The sequence below is a fragment of the Corylus avellana genome, chromosome ca2 (genome assembly GCF_901000735.1).
Source record: "Corylus avellana chromosome ca2, CavTom2PMs-1.0".
Lineage (NCBI taxonomy): Eukaryota > Viridiplantae > Streptophyta > Magnoliopsida > Fagales > Betulaceae > Corylus > Corylus avellana.
In genome coordinates, this window is record NC_081542.1 from 5,401,569 (window position 1) to 5,425,224 (window position 23,656).

General features: G+C 36.6%; 3 protein-coding genes across 3 annotated transcripts; all 3 read right to left on the bottom strand.

Moving 5' to 3' along the window:
* Positions 1 to 1,062: 1,062 nt before the first annotated feature.
* LOC132171470 (translationally-controlled tumor protein homolog) lies at positions 1,063 to 2,753 on the bottom strand. Its single transcript, XM_059582789.1, has 5 exons — positions 2,654 to 2,753; positions 1,982 to 2,055; positions 1,704 to 1,832; positions 1,457 to 1,614; positions 1,063 to 1,353 (listed from the first exon to the last, which is right to left on the bottom strand). Exons 1-5 carry the CDS (start codon positions 2,679 to 2,681, stop codon positions 1,236 to 1,238), a joined length of 507 nt encoding a protein of 168 aa, XP_059438772.1. The 5' UTR covers positions 2,682 to 2,753; the 3' UTR covers positions 1,063 to 1,235.
* A 1,308-nt stretch (positions 2,754 to 4,061) lies between these two features.
* On the bottom strand, positions 4,062 to 8,454 carry LOC132173097 (uncharacterized). The gene is made up of 5 exons (XM_059584672.1): positions 7,664 to 8,454; positions 7,290 to 7,407; positions 6,670 to 7,022; positions 6,118 to 6,216; positions 4,062 to 5,597 (listed from the first exon to the last, which is right to left on the bottom strand). The coding sequence occupies exons 1-5, from the start codon at positions 8,314 to 8,316 to the stop codon at positions 4,277 to 4,279; spliced, it is 2,544 nt and encodes an 847-aa protein (XP_059440655.1). The 5' UTR covers positions 8,317 to 8,454; the 3' UTR covers positions 4,062 to 4,276.
* A 1,808-nt stretch (positions 8,455 to 10,262) lies between these two features.
* Positions 10,263 to 23,277, bottom strand: LOC132173096 (DNA polymerase zeta catalytic subunit). The gene is made up of 19 exons (XM_059584671.1): positions 23,069 to 23,277; positions 22,431 to 22,513; positions 21,918 to 21,975; positions 21,479 to 21,528; positions 21,244 to 21,356; positions 21,111 to 21,153; positions 20,846 to 20,914; positions 20,302 to 20,404; positions 19,977 to 20,144; positions 19,794 to 19,885; positions 19,316 to 19,696; positions 17,307 to 18,924; positions 15,849 to 16,073; positions 15,708 to 15,758; positions 15,543 to 15,619; positions 15,278 to 15,442; positions 14,160 to 14,302; positions 12,598 to 13,186; positions 10,263 to 12,350 (listed from the first exon to the last, which is right to left on the bottom strand). Exons 1-19 carry the CDS (start codon positions 23,178 to 23,180, stop codon positions 10,530 to 10,532), a joined length of 5,961 nt encoding a protein of 1,986 aa, XP_059440654.1. The 5' UTR covers positions 23,181 to 23,277; the 3' UTR covers positions 10,263 to 10,529.
* Between the last annotated feature and the right edge of the window lie 379 nt (positions 23,278 to 23,656).

Sequence of the window (23,656 nt, forward strand, 5' to 3'; positions counted from 1 at the left end):
TTTTATAAACCATTAAATTTAAAATAAAGGGCCACGATTAACAATTGAAGAATCTCTAATTTCTCTATAATTAGAGGGGATCTCAATTCCTTTACAAACACCTATTACTGGAGTAAATTATCAAGCACCATATAGTAAAAACGTTCCTAGTCCTTTCAAAAAAAAAAAAATGTTCCTACTATATTTGAGTATACAATATCAAGAAAGGACTTCTTCCTAACACATTGGCATATAAATTAGTAACTACCAGGAATTAAATGTCGGGATCATATTTCTTGGTAATTAATAGATACAAGCGGACGTTTATTTTTCACTTGACAGAATTAATCTTTTAGTAGTGTGTTTTATCCAAAGAACATTTGGCATATTCGTTCTCTTCTTTTCAAGATATCCATATCTAATATCTTTTCTTTCAATGAGTATTGTTTGCAAACTTGTATGAAATTCATTCGTTCGGCTGATATAGAACGTTTGGATGTTGTAGAAAGTTTGCGTTTCTTCCAGTGATTCATTGTCTCGTGTAATTTACGAGCCATGATGTGTGGGAATTCATGGTTGGAAGGGAATGGCAGGGGTCATAAAATGATGGAAAAAAAAAAAAAAAAAAAAAAGATATAAAAAGTTGCCTTGTAGTGTTTGGCTGGTTGAGAATAGTTTGAGGTTGAGAATAGTTTGAGAAAGGATGCTGATAATGAAAATAACCTTTAAACCAAAGAGGATGTCATCCCAATTATGTGGGAGATGTACAATAATAGCATTTAAAATTTGTTTGAGATTGCATTTGAAAAATAGAGCTTTTAAGTCAAAAATCGCTTTTAGACAAAAGCTTCATTTTTAAATTTTTGCCAAAAGTGCGTTTTGACCATTTTTACGCTTTTTGAACCCTTAAAAATGCTTTTAAACGAATATATATATATTTTTTCAAATGGACTTTTTGAGTGTTAAAGTACTTTTAAACCCCTCAAACGCAATTCCAAACATACCGCCTTCTTATACAACTAAGGTTTTAAGATGAAAAATAAATCATTGGCCAAAAAAAACACCATAATTGGTCATCTAACAAATTTCCAGAACACACGATCTATATATAAATCCTCACAATGTCACCAGCAGGAAAACACTTAAAAAACCAAAACTCTTAGTTGTACCATTATACCCCAATGGTACCAAAGGGAAATGTAAAAGAAAAGACTGGCTAACTTAAAACCAAAACTACTAAAGAGGAAGGCCAATGTTTAACACTTGACTTCCTTCAACCCATGGGAAAGGTAGATAAAGGTCGGATCAGTGGCACCTTCCTTGTAATATGCAAAGACCAAACAGCAATCTTCATGCAAGCTTTCACCAATAAAACTGCCACAAAGATGAACCCAACTAATTAACCCAAAAAAAGAAGAAAAAGGAAAGAGTAATTCTGCACAATTATGAAAACTTTCGGAATAGGAAAAGCACATACAATTGGAGGTCGCTGAGCTTTGAAAGAAGGTACTTGGTAGCTCCCTCAATGTGCTTCTTAAACAACACTTGCTGCTCTGAATCCAATTTGGCTGCCAGACTCTTGATGTATCTCTTCATGTATGTAAGAAATGGCTTCTTTTCAAAAGTAGGTTGTTCCTGCAAATAATACAAAACCTTTTGTTCAACATATATCCTGAGCGGGAAATAATAAGATAATAGCAACTAAATGCAGTGGGCTTTCTCACCTGAAGCCTAAAGGTATCAACGATGTCAACAACCTTGACAGTTTGGTCATCAACACCTTCATCCTCATCTCCACCTTCAGCAGAAGGGTTTGCTCCAATGTTTACATTCACTGCTCCTTGAACAACCCACTGCCAGATAACAAAGCACACACCAAAGTTAGATTATCTAATTGCTTTGCATACATTTTTTTTGTATGCAAAGGTTCAAGCTCTCAATCCCCTCAGAAGCACAAACACTAACAAAACTGATAAAACTAACAAATAAAAAGAGTTCCAACCTTTCCTTCAACTTCCCACAGAATTCCATTCTCAATTTCCTTGTAAGGGAAGGAATCGGAGAGAAGCTCGTCACCTGAAATTTCATCAATGAAGATGAGTTTACAGCTCACACATTATGATATTTCAAAAATAATTTGGTCATTCTCAAAAAAGTATGTTAAGAAACCACAAGCATATAAACATTGACAACACAGTAAAGTTAGAATCCATAGCAAAGAAACTAGAACAATAAACTCCATAACCCACACTATATACAATATATGGCATATATATAACTTACATTGACACGAGCAATGAATAACAATTAAAGATACTAAAGCATATCTACGTTGGTGAACCCATATATGTCACGAATAGCGTAGATCTAGCTGTGTAGATCCACTAAAATCTTTGGTGAGTGAATCTAGATATACTAGACAGACCATTAGCTAATAGACGAGAAAAATCCAACTTTTGAACACTCTAAACTAAAATCTATTGGATCTGATTGGCAGAATTTGCCAAATCCTCAAATTAGAGAATCTAATTAATATTCGAAAACTTTCACCCTTTCACGCCTAAATAGAATCAAGCCCAGAAAACAAAACTCGGAAATTTTACGTACAAAATTCTATCCGAATAATTCTTATATAGAGACATAGCAAAAACCCTATAATAGAGATAGAATTTACCTGTGAGAAGATCCTGGTAAACTAGCATGGTTGCAGTGTGAGAGCGTGAATTCGAAACCGACCTTGTGATTCGACGCGCGATTCTCTTTCAAAGAATACGTATACGTTTGAGGGATAAATTTATGCATGCTTGTTATTGAATAATCGTTCCCTTTAAATAGAGGAATAAACCTATTCTGACTAGAAATCAAACATAGACTACTACTACTTCTCTGAGAAGTAGGAGATAAAGAGACAAAACTCCTGCATGACTCCTACTGGAGACGAAACTCCTACTAGACTCTAATTAAAAGACGAGACTCCAAATTACTACGTCCGTTTGGAGCAAACTGGTGACTATCTTTTCAATCTCACTTAATGTCATTATTTTATGAGATATTAATTTGATGATAGAATTATCCTAATATTCATACTAGGATGATAGAATTATCCTAATATTCATACTAGGCGTGACATAAATTATTAAGGAACTTAAGAGTTTATATGAATATTGATGGAATAAATATTAATAATAAATTGTGATATTATTTGGAGTTAATTAGACAGATTTAATACTAATAATAATAATAATAATAATAATAATAGATAAGTTAGAATAATAATATGTGGGTTAGTAATATTAAATAACTATTGGGTGTTAAATGTATATTACCTTATGTTCACTTTTGGCATTTAAACTTTGACAAGATGAACATTGAGTCAAAAGGACTCAGATTGATTCAAATAAAAACTCATAGTGCTTATCTTAAGATTCTCTACCTACTCTTAAAATTTCAAAGAACCTCAATTTCAGAAAAAATTCCCGACCCGAGCGGTTTTCACTATTCATCGCTAAAAACATCACTTTTTGCATATAACTCTATTTCTAAATTTGATATTCACAAATATATTTTTGGGCATAAATAAACCCAATTTAGTAAATAAGTCACTAAATTGGCCTAAAATCAATTTGGAACTTTTTTTAATTTTTGGCCTAAAAAATTGTCTTAATTTTCATACTGTCTAACAAAATTACACAAAAGCCTCATTGAAGTTAATACCCAAGAAAGATGGCAAAAAATCAAAAGAATCAGTCTTTTTATAGAATGTGTAATCAAGATTCTAGCACTGACACAAATGTGTAATCATTCGCCGACCCCCCCCCCCAAAAAAAGAAAAAAAAAAAAAATGCAAACCTTGCAAATGAAGCTTACAAAATTTGTCGATTATATTTACAAAAGCAGTAACCTTGCTCATTAAACCAATCGAATATCTGAGTAGTTCAGGAACAATATTGAATTGAAGCAAAGAAAGAAAAGAAGGAAGAAAGAAGTAAAATAACCCAACCCCCCAAAAAAGAAAGAAAAAAAAAAGTGTACACCATTTCTGTGCAACCAGCAGGCAAATAAAATCAGACAAACTCAAATCAGCAGGAGAAGACCAATCTGATACCCGGGCCAATTTAAAAGAAGCACAAATATCTGCTAATTGACTTTACAGAGGTGGCAGATAGGAAACCAAACATGTTTTTTCCTTCCTAATCTTTTAATATGGCTTCTTTCACTAATATGGATCTTGTGACTGGGAACTGTCAGAGGCTAGAAGAATCAATTAGTGAGATTCTGCTTATCCCATTGTTCACATCTATCTTACTACAACACGCCTACTGTTTTTAAATTCACCAGAATCCCTGTCCATGTCCCTATCTCCTCTTCCACGCTGCGGCTCCCCAAAACTATCTCCTCTTCCGCGCTGCTGCTTCCCAAAACTATCTCCTCTTCCACGCTCCTTAAAGTTCCACATATCACCATCCCTATCCCTCTTTCGCCCCCCATCATGACGACTCTTTTGAGATCCTCGGTTACTACCTCGAGACCTTTGGGATGGTTCATCAAAATCATCATTGGAAGTGTTCCATCTACTACCCATCTTACCACCGGATCTGAATTTTGTGTCCCTTGTGAAGTTATTACCGTCACGACCTTGAGACTTGTTTCGTCTTCTATCGGGTTCTTCTTTATTCCCTCTCAATCTATTTCTAGAAGAGCGCATATCATCATTGTCAAATTTTGGACCAGAAAAGCGACCATCGTCAACATCAGAACTTCCTTTCCTCCGGAAATCCCTCCTTCCAGAACCCAATTTATTCCCATTCTTTTGCCTGGATCTGAAATTCTCATCTGAATCATCATCCACATCAGAGTAGAGGCCAAGTTCCTCATCAGAACCAAAGCTTAATCTCTTGGATGGACTTGCTTGACCTCTACCTCTACCTCTCTGCCTAGAATCAGCAACATGACTAGATTTCCAGTTGGGATGAACTGAAAGATCTTCATCTGAATCCAAATCATCCTCAGAGCCAGAGAAAGCAGCATTTACACGCATAGATTTAGAAGGCTTATTGTAAGATGGGGAACTTGGTCTGCCACGAGCAGGCACATTATTATTAGTGCTTTCAAAATCTTCTGATCCAGAGTACCCTTCAGCCTCAGAAAAATCATTTGAAGAAGCCTTCCGTGCTGAATTGTTATGAGGAATTTCAAGCTCGTAACTATCAATATTATCTTCTTCATCCTCAAAATCATCAAACCCCATCCCAGGTCTGTTAGTATCACCATCAGAATATTCTTTTTCCTGGGCCCTTGGCACTCTGCTAGATTTGCTAAAATTGTCTTCAGGCCCTCGGAAATTTCCTCCATGGGCCTGGTTATCTAAAGGAGAATCTTCAGCCATAACAGAAGAATCCGCATACTCAAAAGCAGCAACATCTGCCCCATCTGATTCATTGTCATCAAAATCAAAATTCCATGCATTAGAAACCTCTTGCCGCTGAGCAGTCTTCTCCAACCTTGTTCTAGGACCGCGTTGATTTTCTTGCATCTTGTTCTCCATAAATCCGTCAGGTGGGCGCTTGCATTCACAATGAAAACATGCCATATTTCTCCTATAATTTAAGAAGTTGCACCTGCCAAATAACAAAACCAACAATAAGGGATATAATAAACTCTAAAGCTCTAAAGCTGGCTGTGTAGAAATATAGATGTTCATCTACAACGCACATTGAATTTTTTTTGAGGGGGTCAGGAACCAACGTTTTTCAGGTTCCAAGGAGGTGACAGTGAAGAGTAATTATCATAACCATTAACTCCATTGGAAGCTAAGGAAGAGTTAACCAGCGAGGGAGGGAGGTGGGGGAGCAGGCAGTTGCAGCAGAAAATGTCAAAAATTTTGTTCTAATTATCCAACTCTGTTACCAAATTATATCTAATTATTCCCTAATTAAACCAATACAAAATCGTGAAGCCTGTACATGCACCCAAATGAACCTAAAACCCATGATCGTACACAAATAGCATAAGATTAACATGCAAACATATCATAGTTTACAAATAGAATTCAATACAGCCAACTAATCCTAAATATATTTTCAAGATAATATCAGCAAGAACAAGGGGAAAAGAACATAGCCATGGAATGAATCTTACTCGGGGCATTCCCATTCTCCAGGAAGCAGCTGTCTCTTTGGACGTTTGGCATCACATTGTAGGCATATGGTATTCTTTGCAAAATTCAAGAAGTCACACCTGAGAACAGCAAGTATTCAGCATCTTTAATTGTTGATAAGGATCTGCCTTGAAAGCACATTGTAGTGGGTTGCAGATATTTCTAAGCAAGCAGATGAAAATCATGTGTAAAATCACATTGACAGGGCTCTACGTTCATATATTTTGAAATGAAAAATTGCACAGGAATTTAGACTCATCCTCAGAAAAATTACAACCCTTGTATTGATAACAGAACAAAATAAGGATCTGCCTTGAATGCACGTTGTAGTGGGTTGCAGATATTTCTAAGCAAGCAGATGAAAATCATGTGTAAAATCACATCGACAGGGCTCTACGTTCATATATTTTGAAATGAAAAATTGCACGGGAATTTATACTCATCCTCAGAAAAATTACAACCCTTGTATTGATAACAGAACAAAATAATTGGCCTGGCCATGAGCAGATAAAAGAAGTTTAGATAAGACATACTTGGGACATAGCCAGTCTCCTCTTTTCATCTCAACATCGTCACGTCCAACTCGTTTCCTTGGAGGGGGAGGAGCCTGCTTGACTTTTGGTGGGGGCTTTTTTATTACTGGGGGAGGAAGATTGGGGTCTATTGGAACTGAGCTCAACTTGACAACCTCATGTAACACCTTACGGACAACATTTTTGATAGACTTTTGTTTCAAAAGAGCCTTATTGACTACTGATCCGTTCACGGGGTCAAAACCAAAAGCCAATAGGACACGCATAATATCAATAGTCCGTGCCTCATCCTCTTTGTTGGTAAGCAAATATCCTCTTTCGCAGGAGTTCCTCAAACTGCAGGAACTGCAAACCTGACATACAAATAACCGTCATGAATGCAATTATATAATCACATATACAATCATCTACTCATATAAATAGGTATGAGGATGAGGCAAAGAATCTTGAAACTAGAATAACGCTAAAAGACAGAAATGCTAAGCAACAAAAGAGGGGAGGGGAAATAGGGGGAGGGTGGGAAAGAAGAGCCAACAGTGATGTCAGTACATAACTCAGTTTTGTATGAAATCTGCGAGCAATATGCTCAACACAAAACAAGGTAAAAAAGTAACACTCACATCTCCTTCATCAAGTTGGACGCGCTTCCTCAAAAGTTTTGCAGAGAAAACCACCTTCTTGTCCACACTTGGGCACCCAAAACCAACCAAAGTTTGAATATCCTGTCTCGACAAGGACCTGAAATTAATTTTCTGTCTCAGCACTTGCAAAGCAAAGTGGTGTGAAATGCAATAGTGTTACCCTTTACATGCATTAACAACATTAACCTAGGGTCCTAGAGAATAAAGAGGGTACTTAGTGGTTTCAGTAATCCAGTCTAACACGAATCTACTGAAATTGTTCCACTATTCCTTCAAATTCATTGTTGAGTGGAAAAAATAAGTAATGCTTTCTTTTTGTTCCATTTTCCGGAAGACCATCGAATCCTACAAACCTCAGAATATCGAACCGGTCCTTCCCGAAATTGATGCACGCCGTCTGCACCGCCTTGTAATCCTTGGTAAAATCGATTCCCAGATCATCATCCACCGCCGGAATCTCGGCCGCATCGAAGCCCAGCTCTTGGACCAAGCTGTCCTCGTCTTTCCTCCTATGATCAAAGTAGTTCTGCCCCACCAACCTCTCCATCAGCTCAATCCACTCCGGCCACGGGTGAACAACCTCCACCATCGCCTTCTTCTTCTTCTTCTTCTCCTCCTCCTCCTTTACCATGGAACTGGCAGCATCCTCGTCGTTGCTATTGAGCCCTAAGCCTAACCCTAACTGTGATGGTTCTGATTCTGAATGGGGTGGTGGGTCGGTTTGGGGTTTTCGGTCTTGGCGCCAGGCCCGGATGCGCTGGAGGGTTTGGTCCTTCTGGGAGACGCTCTGCTGCTGTTGTTTGCCGATGGCGTCGATTTGGTCGAAGACGAAGCTGAGGCGGGAGGAAAGGGAGGATGGTTTTGGTGGTGGCTCTGAAGAGAAGGATGGGGAGGGTTGGGAAGTGGAGAAGGGTTTTAGGAGAGAAGGGAGGAAAGGGTGTTTGGGGTTTTGAGAGGAGAGAGTGAGTCGTCTGAGGAGGAGGAGAGAGAATGGGGTTTGTGCCATTTGAGTATGAAACAGAGGGTTTAGGGTTTGAGCTGGAGTGTTAAACCCTCCATGAACGAGAGGGAGAGAGCGAGAGAGAGGTATAGGGAAGAACCCTTAAACCCTTTGTCGGGTTCCACTTTCAGAAGAAATGGAAATGGAAATTGAAATGGGTTTTTTGCGTTTTTTTTCTTTCTTTATTTTTCCTTTTTGTTTTTGTTTTGTCAAATGAGTTTGAATTGAAATGACAATTTCTTTTCTCACGAAGCTGATCCGTCAAATGCATAAGATAGATTTAAGAGAAAATTATACTCTATTCCTAAATTTGAGCGATTTTTAATTTAACCTTTAGTATTTTAATTTTTCATTGGCTATTTTGTTTTAATTTTTATATTGTCTAAAATTATTTTTTTTAAAAATAAATAAATAAGGCCCCGTTTGGTTCGCGGATTAGACCATTGGATTGGACTAGCTAACACTAGGTATAGCTAGTCCTTTGTTTGGTAACACTCTATTCCTGGGAATGGCTATTCCTGTGAGATTACTAATCCTATATACACGGGGTTAGCTAAGCCACTCAAAAACGAGTGGCTTAGCTAATCCTTTCCTGTGGGATTAAAATTATCGTGTAAATTGCCCACAAAAACCCTACCCTTCTAGCACCCACGTCTCTCAAGGAGACTCTGCAAAACGATCTCCATCTCTCAAAGAGCAACGATCTCTCTTCTCTGCGCAAGCGATCTCTCTCCCCCTCTCTTCTCTTCGATTTCTCTTCTTTGTTTCTTGGTTATTTCATTCTCTCTCTATTTCTTGGATTTTTTTTTTTTCTCTGTAACGTTTCTCTATTTTTTTTTTTTCTTTTGATTCTCTGTATCGTTTCTCTTTGATTCTGTTTAGGGTTTATTTTTTTTTTTATTCTGTTTCTCCATCTCTCTTTCTCTATACTTTCTCAGTGTGATTTTTAATTCAGTTATATATATATATATATATATATATAATTATATATACATGACATAACTAAAAAAAAAAAAATTATAGTAAAATTGTTTATGTTTCAAAAAAAAAAAAAAAGAATGAAAGTCCTTAATAATATAAATTGTATTTATATTATAAGGGTATTTTAGGAAATAAGATCACAATACAATTCCATTCACCAACATATTGCACTGTACCAAACGAAGGAATAGGATTAGGTAGTCTATTCCAGCGTTACAACCAAACAAAGGAATAGGACTAGCTAATCTATTCCCAGTGGTAGCTAATCCCAATGGTAGCTAATCCTTTTCCAATGGACTAGACAATCCGCGAACCAAACGAGGCCTTAGTATTTTAATTTTTCATTGGCTATTTTGTTTTAATTTTTATATTGTCTAAAATTTTTTTTTTTTAAATAAATAAATTTGAGGATGCAAAAATGGCCAATAGCCAAATGAGTGACTTCGAATGTTTTTTTTTTATTAAAAGAAAAAAAAAAACTTTTTATAAAAAATAAAATTATGGGTAATATAAAAAATTTGGGATATAATTGGTCAAATTGTAAAAAATTGAAAGTTTAAGGAGGTACATTACAAAAATTGAAACATTAGAAGGCGAATTGAAAATTGCCCCCAACCTAAGGAATAAAATGTACTTTTTCCTAGATTTAATTTTGCTAACAAGAAACAAAATTCGATATATATTTTATAGCTAAAATATATATCGAATTTTTGGTTTTAAATTCTTTTGGTCCGCTGCTACAAGAATGAAGACATTTTGGGGCCTTGAGTTTTTGTGAGGCCATGCTGGGAAAAGGCTCAAAAGAAAAGAGTAGGGCTAATGAGGCCCATGCGAGAGAGAGAGAGAGAGAGAGAGAGAGAGAGAGAGCGACTTCCTCATATTTACATTTTTGAATTACATCATTTCGAAATTTCAACAAGATATTGTCATAGTTCCTTTTTTTGATGAGCAACACAGGGAAGACACAAACATGAAACAGCAAAGTAGTTCAAACTTCATTATTTTTGTACAGCAACAAATGATTAAATTACATTAAAACACATATAAATCAACTTACAACACACCCACCTTTCTTCCTATTCCATAGTTCAAGGGTGACATATTGGAGCAACTGACCCTTCAGAACGGACAAATAGGTTATTAAAAATAAACCTCACATGTTACGTGACACATGTCATTTTATTAAATGTGTTTGTATGAATTTTTTACAAACCAGTTTATAACAAATTTATGTCCCTTCAGAACCACTCGACCATACATTTTGGGTAGAAACCTTCGTCAGCAGCAATAGAAGAAAGACTTTGTAGCTCTTTCTGAACTTTCCGCCTCTCATAAAACACTGAGCATGCTAGCGAAGTGCACTTGACACTCCAGTTTCCACCTCCACAATGTTGACATATGGCAGCAAGGTGTTGCATCTCTCTCTCCATTTTTGAAGTTCTTCCTATCACAGCTGTTGCAGCAGCAGCAATTCCATTTTGCGAGCATTGATTGCATAGATGGGCTGATGCCTGAACCAACTCGCCACAAAGTATACAATGTTTAGAGAGATAGTAATAATCAATTCTGGTTCTGTGCGGATTTGGAGCATAGCTGGAGCGTTTAGCAAAGGCTTCCCTGACTGGACGGGGCATCTCTATAAGCCACTGGTTCAAGTTGGCTCCAACAAGTCCGAATACCCGCTGCAAAGCTGGGATTATTTGTTTGTTGATGTAATATAAATCATTTAATCTGAAGGGGGAATCAATTGCCAAAAGTTCCATTGGATCAACAACCATATCAATCAGGCGGGCGCCGGGTTCTCCATGTATTACAACATAAGGTATCCGCTCTGCATAGCGTGGTTCTGCCCTGGGATCAGCTTTCATTGCTTTAGTGGCAACAATTGCGGCTGGTGGGAGTGAAGAGCCCCTTGTAGAGTAGGTGCCCAATCGAACCTCCTTGGCAAAAACAAAATCCTTAAGAGAAACTCTGCCAGATAAAATCCGGCTCCATTGACGCTGCAAATATGCTTTAACCTCAGAAATGTCCTGATGTTCAAAGAAGAGTCTCAACGACTTCTCCATCATTTTGGCAACAGCTTCACATGTATCCCTGCGGACCGTCTCAATACCTTTAGCATCAAATACAGGTTCAGTCTGTTCTGGGCTCTCATAACTGTAACCAACGTAGCGTTTCTTAGTAAGGAGGAAGCATGGATGATAAACTTTCTCCATTTTCAAAGTGACTGGATTTGGATTCATTGCAGTGATTGCAGATGCAATCTCATAACCTATTCGAAAAGACTCTTTGACCGTGCGTCCCTTGAGGAGGATAAACAAGCTGTCAGTATCACCATAAATAACTTTAGCTTTCCACTTATCATGTGCATTCACAAATGAAATTGCCTTTTCGAGAGTACTTCGTCCGCATTGAACAATACTGTCTGCAATCTCTGCACAAGGCATGCGACCACTAAATCCAGCAGCTGTATAGCCATATGTCACATTTGCTATCAGCTTCAAAGCAAGCTGCCTTGCATTAAATATCCTGTGAAGAACTTGCTGTGAGGGAAGCAACCTTTTCATTGCTTGTTTCACCATTATTCTAGTTGATAATATTTCCTCCAATAAACGGGGCAGTATGCCTGTACGGACCTTTGGAGACACATACATAACACCATTTGGAGTGAGCAGTATCTCATTTTTCACTCTCTGTAGAACATACGGATCTCGTGAATAGGAACTTACCCCAAGTGTATTTGCCTTTGAAGGTGTAACTTTGCCAAGGCAAGTAGAAAAACAAAGGTTGTATGCAATTATCATTGACGGATAGAGAGACTGAAAATCCAAAACAACAACTGGATCTGCATAAAAACGAGACTCTGGTTCCATTACAAGAGGTAGGCACTCCATTGCAGGTTGAGAAGCAACCTGCTGACTTCCTGGGGAGATAGCAAGAAAATTTTGTGTATGTGCCAATCTCAGAAGCATGGATTCAACACGGTATTGTGAACCTCGAGAGAGAACCGAAAAAAAGTCTATGCCAAAAACACGTGCAAGTTCTGAAGTTCGATTTATCTGCAAAATCACATCCATCAAGATGATTCAATCAGGAAAATAAAGTTGAAGAAAAGAAATCCAAGAATAATTTAGATTTTCAATTGAACTAAACATATTAGAAATACTTTGGTTAACATATGCAAGTGCCACTTTTCTTTAAAAAACACACACACAAACAAAATAAAACCCAAACCCAAAGCCGGATAAAGCAGTGACATGCAAACCTATATGCAACACTTAGAACTGACAAAGTTTGTTACCCTACCATATCAAGTTGGTTCATTATCTCAAGGTTCAATCTTGCTCTCCCTATCACATACTCTATACATCTAAATCTTCCTCGTCCAGATCCCCTAGAAAACCATTTTTTCAGTAATTTGTGATGAAATGATGGAATTTTTCGCCTCAGCACAGCTTCAGCTACCGCTTCCATTGTGTAAATACTAAGCTTCACTTCACCACGCATTAATCGCCATACATTCAGGACAATTCTACCACCTACATGAACACCACTGGCATGAGTTCGTCCCCATTCATCCTCAATTATTGCATCTTCTATTGTTATAGAACCAGTAATTGATTCAGTTAATATATTATCACGAAGTCCTTTCTCAGGAATATCCAAATCTCCAGCAGCCATCTTGGTCTCAGATGGTGTCCGAGATATGTTATCGAGTAAAGCTATACCAAGATGTGAAGCCCTTTCTGCCAAAAACCCAAGAGAACCACCTTGACTGTCCCAACCCATTAATATATCAGGGTCAGATGAACGTACAATCTTCATGAAGTGACTAAATAAGTACTTTTCCTCAGAGAAAACCAACAACTTGCAGCCAGATATTCCATCTAGACTCCTGTAAATAGATGAAGAAGGGCATGAAAAGCAATTAGAAAAAATGACACTCCATAACAGATGAAATAATAAAGGCATCCAATGATGATGTGGCATGGAACACAAAGTAGTCCTTACCAAGCGTGCAATTCCAGAAGGCAGCAAAATACAGGTGCACAACATTAACTAACTAATTAATTTCCAGATTAACTGATTGATCAAATACATCGAAAATCAAAAGTGACCACTAGTGAAAATCACAAACGTACATGCACATGCAAGGACAATTACATTTAAGAACATAACGCATCTTATACAAGGAACATCCATGCAGGATGATACATAAGAAATTAATATTAGCAGTGTGTTCTTCATCAAAAGGAGTAGGCAGAGGAGACTCAAAACTGAAACAATGCGCAGGCTTTGAAAATAAAGAGAAGCATCAATCTTAAACAAATCCGCCTTTGTTTTGGTGCTAGAGATTTCATCACCATTTTACAACATAAAAATGGAGTTTTTTTTTTTTTTTTTTTTCTTTTGTGTTTCTTTTCTCATGGGCATGGGCAATGAGAGTTGCTTCCAAATGCCCTTAAGTGCATTTCAGTGACCATGACATTACATGCTGACTCCGCATTATGAATTTGGGCACAAGGTTAAAAAAAGTCTCTTTGCATCTTCTTCTAAGTTTGTGTGGCTAAAACTGACTAAAAATTTAGTTCAGCGTTTTTAGTGCAGCTGGGTGAAAGTTCAAGGGGAGTAAATGCATTTGAGCCAAAATATTATAACCTTCCAACATCCTACATTCACAAACCCAACAGAAAACAAACCACAGAACATAAGAAATATGATTTTTCCCATGCACACTTCATCAACAATGTCTAAATCACAAAGTTTTCGGTTAGAAAAGTAAGCTCGTCAAGTCACACTCAATAGAGAAAACAAGCAGTGGAAAGAAAAATTGCATGACATCTCTATGTGATTATTATCAACCCTACCTGTTATCAGCTTCAGTTTTACTACACAAAAGCACATAAACTTCAGTAATGGAATTAGTATCAGTTTGAATAGCAAGAGCGATAATATTGATGGCATCAACTCGAGGATCAGGTCTGAGATCTCCTCTTGATTCTGCTTGCACCTATCACCCATCAAATCCACGTTTAAACAAGTGAATATTTTCAATGAAAATTTTAAAAACTTTGAATAATAAAAAATAAAAGATTAAAATAGGAAAACTCATAACGCTTTAAAGATAAATCTTTGATAGGTCATTTGTTCCAAAAGCAAAGCAAAGATAAAATTCTATCATCTGGTTATAGAAAGCAGCAAAAGTGGAAAGCAACCATTCTTAATTAAACGAATGAACATTAATCTACTCCTTAAATATGTTAAAAGTCTCGGTATACCAAGATTTACCACTCTGGATATATAATCCAAACGATTCTGAGTAAAGAGCAAGATCTTGACCAGTGTTTTTTTTTCTCCTTTTCATGTACTGAAAAAATCCTTAGTCCAGAGCTACACGTCGGAGATACCAATAAACAACTGGTTCATATATAGATAACAACCCATAATGTAATAGCAACTACTAGTCTAAAATTGGAGGTAGTGAAATTCCATCACCAAACAACTTTAAAGGGGAAAGGAAATCTACAAATATATTCCTTGAGAAAGGCCAGAAGCCAAAGCTTTTCTTTACAAGCCTCCCTCATATAAATCAAATTGATTGATTAAATAATTGACAGAACTGACATTGGCAACAGTAAGATGGTGCCCTATATTTTATACTATAAATAAATATAATCAGGATGTATTGTCTGAATCACTAAAGTGTAATCATAGTGCTAAGCATTAGATAGTACGAACTCCATACTTCAAAGATCAACCTTCAACTGCGATGGATATCACAATTATACAATGAACATTTATTCGGACAACAACATGGAAGAGTTTTCATAATAATCACAAAAAATATGAAATATGCAAAGCCATGGGGATTTAAGTTTGAGATAACATATCTATTAAAAAAATTAAAAATGCAAATTCAGTTTTACAAAAATATCAAACTTGATAAAAAAAATATATATATATATAGACTGATATTTACTAATACCTCTATACTTAACAATGTCAATTGTTGACCACCACCAACACTTGCAGGGTCCCGAAATCCACTTTGACTAAGCGGGGTAGGCCTTGATTTCCCATGTGGCCCTGAAATCTGAGATATATCTTCTGCGAAACCAACACATACTTTTTCTTTCACAATACCTCCTCCCTGCATTATGTTGTCACCTCATCACCAAATGGGCTCCTTTCAGCATTTAGTTTTCTGGGGGTTCTCATAACACTAAAGATCAAGAATAGGATTCACTTACAGAACAAGATTCAGGCAAAGCCTTGTCATAATCATCAGGCAAAGAACTTTGTGAACCAACCAAACTGCTAGATGAACCTGCAAAGAGTTCAAAATTGATAAGAAGTTTCTCATTGCCAAAATCAAGTGTTATTTTTCCCACCAAGAAATATTAAAGTAGTTCTACCTTTCAATGGTAATGGCTCCACTGATGCTACATTGTTCCCTCCAGAAGCACCTAAAGGCCCAAAACCAAAGAGCAAGATTTCATAAATTTAAAGTAAATAAATAAATAATGAAGTCAATGCAATTAATATTTTCAGCTAACCTTCATCCTCACATGACAGCCATCTACATACACTATCTGCAGAAGGAGGTGAATATACAGGTGTTAAAAGGTACAAGTAGGAGCCGTCATTTTGACAGTGAGTAGAGACACCCATGACAACTTGATCAGAATTGGAGTCACTATTTCCAGCATGCTTGTCCAGTACTTCTTTCTCTTCTCCACAGTCCCTCTCAAAAAAAGGGAGAAAATCATCCAAGCCTCTCCCTTAAAAGAAAAAGTAATATGTGAGATGAGATTAGTGCCTAATATGGAGGAAACCCACAAACTCGAATACATAAATCCTACAGAAACCTGAACTTGTTTCATCAACAATTTTGTTGATGTAAAGGACAAATATAATCAAGAATGCATACTTGTTAGAGCAAATGTGTGTATGAGCTGACATGTCCATGCTCTAGAAGAAGGTGATGTGTTCACGTTCTAGAAAAGGGTGATTTGTTCCTTTATTAGCTGTCCAATTATGAGCTGTCCCAAAATCTAAAATAGCAAACAAAGCTACTATATATATGGAATTGTATGAAGGAAAAAGAATGTAAAAAAAAAAAAAAAAAAAAGAGCATAAAACTCTGCAAAATTCATTGGGCCTACCCTTTTCTTCTTAATATTGTCTCATTGTAACAACACTGAACCACCCTAGAGTGGAATATCTTATTTTTATCCAAAAGGTTTTTACAAACCCTAGGGGCAGCAATGTTCTAAGTTAATTAAGACAGCAACAACAAATACTATTTATTGCCTACACATGAAATATAAAATGGACTAGAAAAAGCAAAGCCTTCAGACAAGTTTGTCAAATAAATGAAACCATAATGACTCAATTTGGCTGGATGATGTTTATAATGGATTAAGGATGTAAAAAGGTGAAATTGTCCTCTGACAAAGATCGCATGTTCACTGTCCAAGAATTTTTAGGGGTTTCAATTTGGATGCTAAATTTTCCTTACTACTTCAAGATTTAATTCTTGTGATATCCTGGTTATATATGACAAATCTTTTCAATTTCAATACTGTACTATATATTATTAAAGTTTTATCAAATAAAGCTTTTTAAAATAGAGTTCTCCACTTTCCAAGGCTGAATTGCGTAGAGATGCATACTCTCAATATCCAGTTATATTCTCATAAGCAGTACCAATCCAAGTCAAAGCAAAGTACATAATTTATGACCAATATCATCTTGAAACCCTGATATGCTGGCACCCTAGTTTCCATATCCCTCCCCAACCCATGCAACACCTAACCAAAAACAGGAGAAGAAAAAATGAAAAAGAAGAAAATAATAAGTACTTTTTTGAGTAACAAAATGAATTATTATCTAAATCATAAACTGCAACATGAATTCAGCACAAATGGAGCTTGTTCTAAGCCAAAAGAGAAGTTGAAAAAAAGAAAAGGAAAAAAGAAATTGCATGCCATGGAGTAAACCAGAAATGCAACCTGATGTTCCCTCATAATTTTCCTCTGGATCAGAGGTAGGTGGAAAAGAAGCATTTTCAGATGTCCCATCTGCCCAGTCTGCAATAGGGGGTTTCTTGGAGAAGGTCATGCCAATTAGTTTGGTACATTTCACCTGTGTGTTGACAACTATGGACTCTGAGTTGCCAAGCCCAGAAAAAACAAAATCCCTTCCCTGTTCTCCACCACCACAATTCTCATTTAGTAAACCCATTGAATCAGTTGTGGTGTTTGTGCCTAGAACACTCTCATAAGATTTATTATGTACACGGGCCAGAGACGATTCATCTTTATGGCCACTTTCATAGATAGAACAATGTGCACGAGATACTTTACATTCAATCAGACCAGTTCGCAAACAGCTTGAAGCAGCAGCATCTTTTAGCGGAAATCTCTCATTAGTCATGGCCGTTGCACCCAAGTCAGACTCTTTATCATTGCAAATTTCACAATGGCCCATGGAAGCTGCAGAATCTACATTGTTGGGCTTACAAACCCGTGGTATAGTATGCACTTGAGATGCGCCTTTTACTGTGAAATCCACTGGTCCAGTGGTAGCTACTATGCCGACCTCAACAGCAACTTTTTCATGAGAACCAAAATTTCCATCTTTCAACTTGCTATGTTGCGACAAGCTGTCACTGCTGGAAAAAAGAGGGTGTTTACCATAGACGGAACAATCCAAAGGTGTCACATTAGCCTCACAAGCTTTATGGAAATCTGTCTGTTGGCCTGTAAGAGATTGCTTCAAGTTGAGAGACTCAACTTCAAGCTCGTCATTTAATTGTCTAGGGAAGAGAATTATGCCATCTCTTCGCTCCCCTTCCAAAAGAACCCTTTTATCCCTATGAGACCCACAGTCAGGTGGTTCAACTCGGTAGCTTCGCTTTCTCCTCATCAAATCCCGCACAGAGCATCCAACCAAACGACTTGATTCCTTTAAATCACGAACATCTGTACCTGAATTTTTCATAAAATCAGCAGCATAACTTCCCGCTTCATTAATAGCCAAGCAACTTGTATCTTCAGGAGCTTTAGTTTCATGGACACAGGAATCAATTTTGTGGAAACCAACAGGTTCCAAGTCATTATTCACCTTTTTTGTCGTGGAAAACGGTAAAGAGCCCCATACAGATTGCTTTCTTTTATGCTTACTGGTGAACCTTCCACCAACATCCTGCAGTGTGTGGCATTCCAAAGACCCTTCAAGTTCAGCCCTCATCTCCGTTCCAGATGAGTTTCCAGTTGATCCAGCACAAGGAGTTGAGAACAGTTCATCCCCAGAGCCATCCACTTGTGGAATCATGTTCTCTGATGAAGTTAGAGGAGAATGATTCCGATCAGAAGGATGTAAAGCTCTTTCCTTCAGACCCTCAAAGTCAATCAAGTCATCAATTGAATCAAGAATGTCTTGACACTCTTTTTGAGACTCGCTCTCATAATCCATAGTTGCTTTCTCCAGCACCTTATCAATGGTTGTTGAAGGCAACAAAGGACTCAGAACAGTCTCACAAACAAGTTCATCATCAGAGTTTATATCTTCGGCAGCCTGAGAAGTAGCAAGCCACCTTAGAAGACCAAGGGCTTCCTTATCTGCAGCCTGGAAAACACATGGATTTTAAGAATGCATGGAGAGAAATCCAGTAACTAATTATATTATTTCAATACCCGAACAAATAACATTGTTGTACAACTACATGGATTCTGAATATCATCTCAGTCTAAAAACAGAGAGACAGAGAGAGAGGTAAATAAACACTTAAGAAGAAAACAAAAGGCATTCAAAACTCTTATTGCTGCTTGTGTCCATATAAACTAAAATAGCCCAGGCCCTCGAATCAAGTCACTTGGTCAAAAGAAAAGTTATGCTTAAAAGTTAAAAGGCCCCAACATCCAGGAGGATAGACATGCAAAATCATGAGCAACTACATTTTTCAATAAATAAAATAATTTTATTAGATGAAAAGGAAGTTCAAATCATGATAAATTACCTTTGGATCTAGTGTTTCAGTAGTTGCCGAGGATCGCATTTCATTAGTAGACAATGGTTTAGGACTAATATCCCACCCTTCAATAGATTTGGTACCATCTTCTTTTTCACATATTGAACCTTGTGGTGACAAAGATCCAACTTTTTCTGTTTCTTTAGAACACTTCAAAGCTTCTACTTCTATATTGTCAGTGTTAACATGTCCAAGTCCAACCAAATTTCCCTCAACAGTTGATGATGTTATTGCGTCACCACACAATTCAATAAGTTTGTTCTCAAATTCAAGACCCAGTGATAGAGTTCTAAGAACATCTTGTTGAAGTGGTTTGCCAGGATCAGGAGGCATTGCCACCTCACGTGTTCCAGTCCTTTCATACTCTTCCTAAAACACAAAAGTTCACCAAATGAACAACCAAAGAATACCAAATGACAACAAATACATAAAAAAAAAACAGCAAATTTATGTGACTAAAACAGACCTCCCAAATTGGTATAAGTGACTGGACCATTTTCACATCTGAATGGGTTTGTGAAAGAGATGAATAAATTTTAAACTGCTGATTAAGAATCTCTGCAAAAACCAAATAAAGAACAATTCTACCATGACATGAAGAGGAAGAGATGGAAAAAAAAAAAGTGATATAACTTGATATCAAACAGACCATCTATAGAAGCATCCCCCTCAAGTTCACAAACACTTTGACGTTTAATGAAAGGAATGCCCTGATCTGATGAAGCCTCAAATTCACTAGGAAATTGCCACATCCAATCAGCTGGAATTGTTGAAGATATCCATATTGGTGAACATAAAGATGCATCACAACTTGGGTCTTCCTAATGTTAAGATTCACACCTCATTAAAAAGCAATGATTATGGACATCAGAGACACATTTATGCTTATCCCATAAGCATTTGGCAAAAGAAAATAAAAGATAATCTGGAAATCAGTAGGCATGTAAGTCAACTAATATGCTGTCTACACTAACCATTATGATCACATTTCCTCAGTGAGAAAGCATCGGGTACTGGATGGCGGAACTTCATCTTTGATAAATGCATATGGCCCATTCCGTACAAGTTATAGTCAATCTAGCAAAAAGAAAAGCTTAGATCTTGAATGACATAAAGGCAAACACAAAAGAAGAAAAATGGTAAATGAATTTAAGTGTTTGAACATTCCATGAGAAATGAGCAACTCAATTGTGAGTCTGCCACACGCATCACAATGGGACCCACCTCATACATGTGTCATAGGTGCACAAAGTTGGTGGGATTCAAGTGTGAACATGTTCCCAACCCACCCAAAGCTAATGCCAATTGCCTAGCGGATGATTATGCTATTTCTCATCATAAACTACCCTTTTTTTTTTTTAATAAGTATAAAGTACCCATATTGTCTAAGTGTCCTATCAAACAGTAATTCCTTTGGGAACCACACTATCATGTTTAATTCTTAGAATAAAATATATATATATATATATATATATATATATATCCAATTCAATGATTTAAATGTAGAGAAATATTTACCAGAAACTGGAGAATAAAGGGAATATGTGATTCATGGGGCTGCAAACTTTTATCAAGAACTGCACCACTCTACAAGTATAAATATAATAAAGTAGTAGGAGGTTAATGCCACAATACATTAGCCAAACAAGGTAAGCCAAATATAGCAGCCGCAAATGAAAAAAGCTCCACTATGTGATCAAACATATGTAAAGTAGTTTATGAAAAAAATATGAACAAAAAGATCCAAACAACTGAGCATCAGTCAGAGGTTCAAGAGGCGTACCAAAAGAAGATTGGCAGCACGTGAGACATCATGTGGATAATAGCTATACTTTGTCAAGGTGTTCAATAAACATACTTCAGGACTATTTACATGTGTATAGAGAACTATATGAGATGGGATATAATTTGGATACAGATATATCTTCACAAAAAGCTCTTCAGATGAATGGTAACCATAAAATTTCCTTGCCCGCACAATGCTGCAACCATGCACATGTAGTCGCTTTGAACCAGCATTACCTTTAAGCTATAAGAGTTCAAATCAAAGTAAATTGACATGATATTAGCAGGATTATAAATCCAAAGGACAACTGCCAGACACCTAATAGCAAGCAAGGTCAGAACATAACCTGTTTCAACCAAGCATACCTTTAAAGCTTTCTCAAGGGCGAAAGATACAGCATTTGTGTATGCATCGCCTATGCAATTGAACAAGAAAAAGGATTAATTCTGCAATTCAAAATATGAATCCTGTTTATAGAATAGATAGAGCAGAAAACCAGACAGCAAAAACCACAGCATACCTTAACATAAATAAATTTAAAAAAAAAAAAAAAAAAAAAAAAAAAAAAAAAAAAAAAAAAAAAAAGAAGTCAAAACTGTAAGTTGTTTACAGAAATGATCAATCTAGCATATAGGTAGACCAAATTTCACATCGGGACTAAAAAAGACACTACATCCAAAATAAAACTAAAAAGAAAAATAGAAAACACAGTATCAGCCTAAGAAAACCTTAATCATGACTAATTAGGATTGGCAACATAATGTAATATTTTGCCATTGGCTTAGTTACAGAAATATCATGTACCATCTTTGTCCGATTGAAGCGAGATATCTGTGCACGGCACATATAAATAGGGTAAAACCTACAAGAAACAATATGGACAATTTAGTCCAGTAACGTGATTACTATTAGAGAAAGAAAGATTCACTAGGTTTTTTTGGCATAACAGAGTACTAACATTTACCATATTTAATTCCCTGCTTTACATAACATGCATTCTCTATTCCTTTCATAGACATTTATTCAAGTTACAAATTATAAATGCTTGATATAAGTAAAGTTTACTTGGCACTATGCTCGATTCACCACTAAGGAACATAAAAGAAGAGGAAAATAAAATTCCTTTCTTTTATCTTCTTTTCTCCACATAACCAAGCTACTAGCACAGAATTATTCTGGGAAGCTCCTTGTAACTACATAGGTTTTGATATGTCTATTTCGAGTATTGCATATGAGCTGATCGAAGCTTTTTCATAACATTAACTAAAGAAAAACCCAGAACTTCTTCGTACAAATCAAACAGAGCAATGATATTACTCGATGAACGTGCAAGCAAGTCTTCTGACCAGCCGGTGTAGATCCATATATTCTTATAACAGGAACCTCATTCACCTTCCCACCTTCAAAAATTCAAGAATCAAATTACCGAAGCGAATTTATAGATAGTGTAAGCCTAACAACAAAAAATAATACAAAATAACATATCTATGCATTCTGCACTCCACATCATTTATTACACAAATTCTGTATGATTAATTTCTATGAATGGAATTTGCCTGACATAATTACCAACCCTGTGTCTAGTTTCCCAGAAAACGAAAAGCTAAAAATTTAACTAAAAAATTTCATAGGTTACTTTGTTTAGCGCCTGAGAAAACCAAAACCTCCAGTCAATGTTAGCATTTCGCTAAGCCGGAACCATGGCTTTTCGCTTCGCGAAAGCCAAAAAATAAAAAATAAAAACAAAAACAAAAACAAAAACTGATAAACACACCCTAAACCTCCGTTTGATTGCCGAGAAAGCTAAGGAAAAGAAAAGGAAACAAAATCTCATTCAAAATCATCTTCTACGCAGCCAAATTGTCACGTTAGTTTTGCTACAAATATCGTTTCTTTCCCAAACAACGAATAACAAAAACCGAATTATACAACATCGTTTTGGGTTCCAGTAGTACCGTGGAAGCTACTATAACAGATATCGAGGCCTGGGATCGGCGGGGCCATATAGTAGTCGATGGAGACGATCCGTACGCTGAAGAAATTCGCGTCCGACTGCGAATCCGCCATAGTTTCTCTCAGAATTTACAGAAATGCCCTGAAATTTGTCTCAGGGAATGTAATAGGAAAGGGGGAAGAGGAAGAAGGTTTTGAACTAGGGGTTTTGAGGGAAATGAAAAGTGCATATATTTGGCGCAACGGAGAGGGCGGTTAAAAGAATCAAAAAGCTTCTGTGGAACGCTATTGCAGTTTTTACTCTAGAGTATGTTCAAATAGCAGTTTTCTCCCCATAATTTTATGAAATTGTAGTTTTGTACTCTAGAAGACTAGAATACAGTACCATCCCCATTTTTTATTCTTTACAGAACTTTTCATAATATTTGTTTGTGGTCCCTAGCTTGCTTCTGAAAATTAGTTTTCAAGTTCTGATGAAGAAGTGTATATATAAATAAGCTAAAGGAGTAATCACTCTTGTTGCCTTTTTTTTTTTTTCTCCTCTATTTTTTTTTTTTTTTTTTTTTTTTGTGCCTTTTGCTAATCAAAAT

Excerpts from the sequence above, each read along its gene's own strand:
- LOC132173097 (XM_059584672.1), bottom strand. The coding sequence starts at position 8,316 with ATGGCACAAACCCCATTCTCTCTCCTCCTCCTCAGACGACTCACTCTC. Across the intron at positions 7,408-7,663 it reads GACCGGTTCGATATTCTGAG|GTCCTTGTCGAGACAGGATA; the intron begins GTTTGTAGGATT and ends AATTAATTTCAG. Across the intron at positions 6,217-6,669 it reads GGAGACTGGCTATGTCCCAA|GTGTGACTTCTTGAATTTTG; the intron begins GTATGTCTTATC and ends TGCTGTTCTCAG.
- LOC132173096 (XM_059584671.1), bottom strand. The coding sequence starts at position 23,180 with ATGGCGGATTCGCAGTCGGACGCGAATTTCTTCAGCGTACGGATCGTC. Across the intron at positions 20,405-20,845 it reads CCTTTATTCTCCAGTTTCTG|ATTGACTATAACTTGTACGG; the intron begins GTAAATATTTCT and ends TCTTTTTGCTAG. Across the intron at positions 20,145-20,301 it reads GAGGAAATGTGATCATAATG|ACCCAAGTTGTGATGCATCT; the intron begins GTTAGTGTAGAC and ends AACATTAGGAAG.
- LOC132171470 (XM_059582789.1), bottom strand. The coding sequence starts at position 2,681 with ATGCTAGTTTACCAGGATCTTCTCACAG. Across the intron at positions 1,833-1,981 it reads TGTGGGAAGTTGAAGGAAAG|TGGGTTGTTCAAGGAGCAGT; the intron begins GTTGGAACTCTT and ends GTTATCTGGCAG. Across the intron at positions 1,615-1,703 it reads TTGATACCTTTAGGCTTCAG|GAACAACCTACTTTTGAAAA; the intron begins GTGAGAAAGCCC and ends TATTATTTGCAG.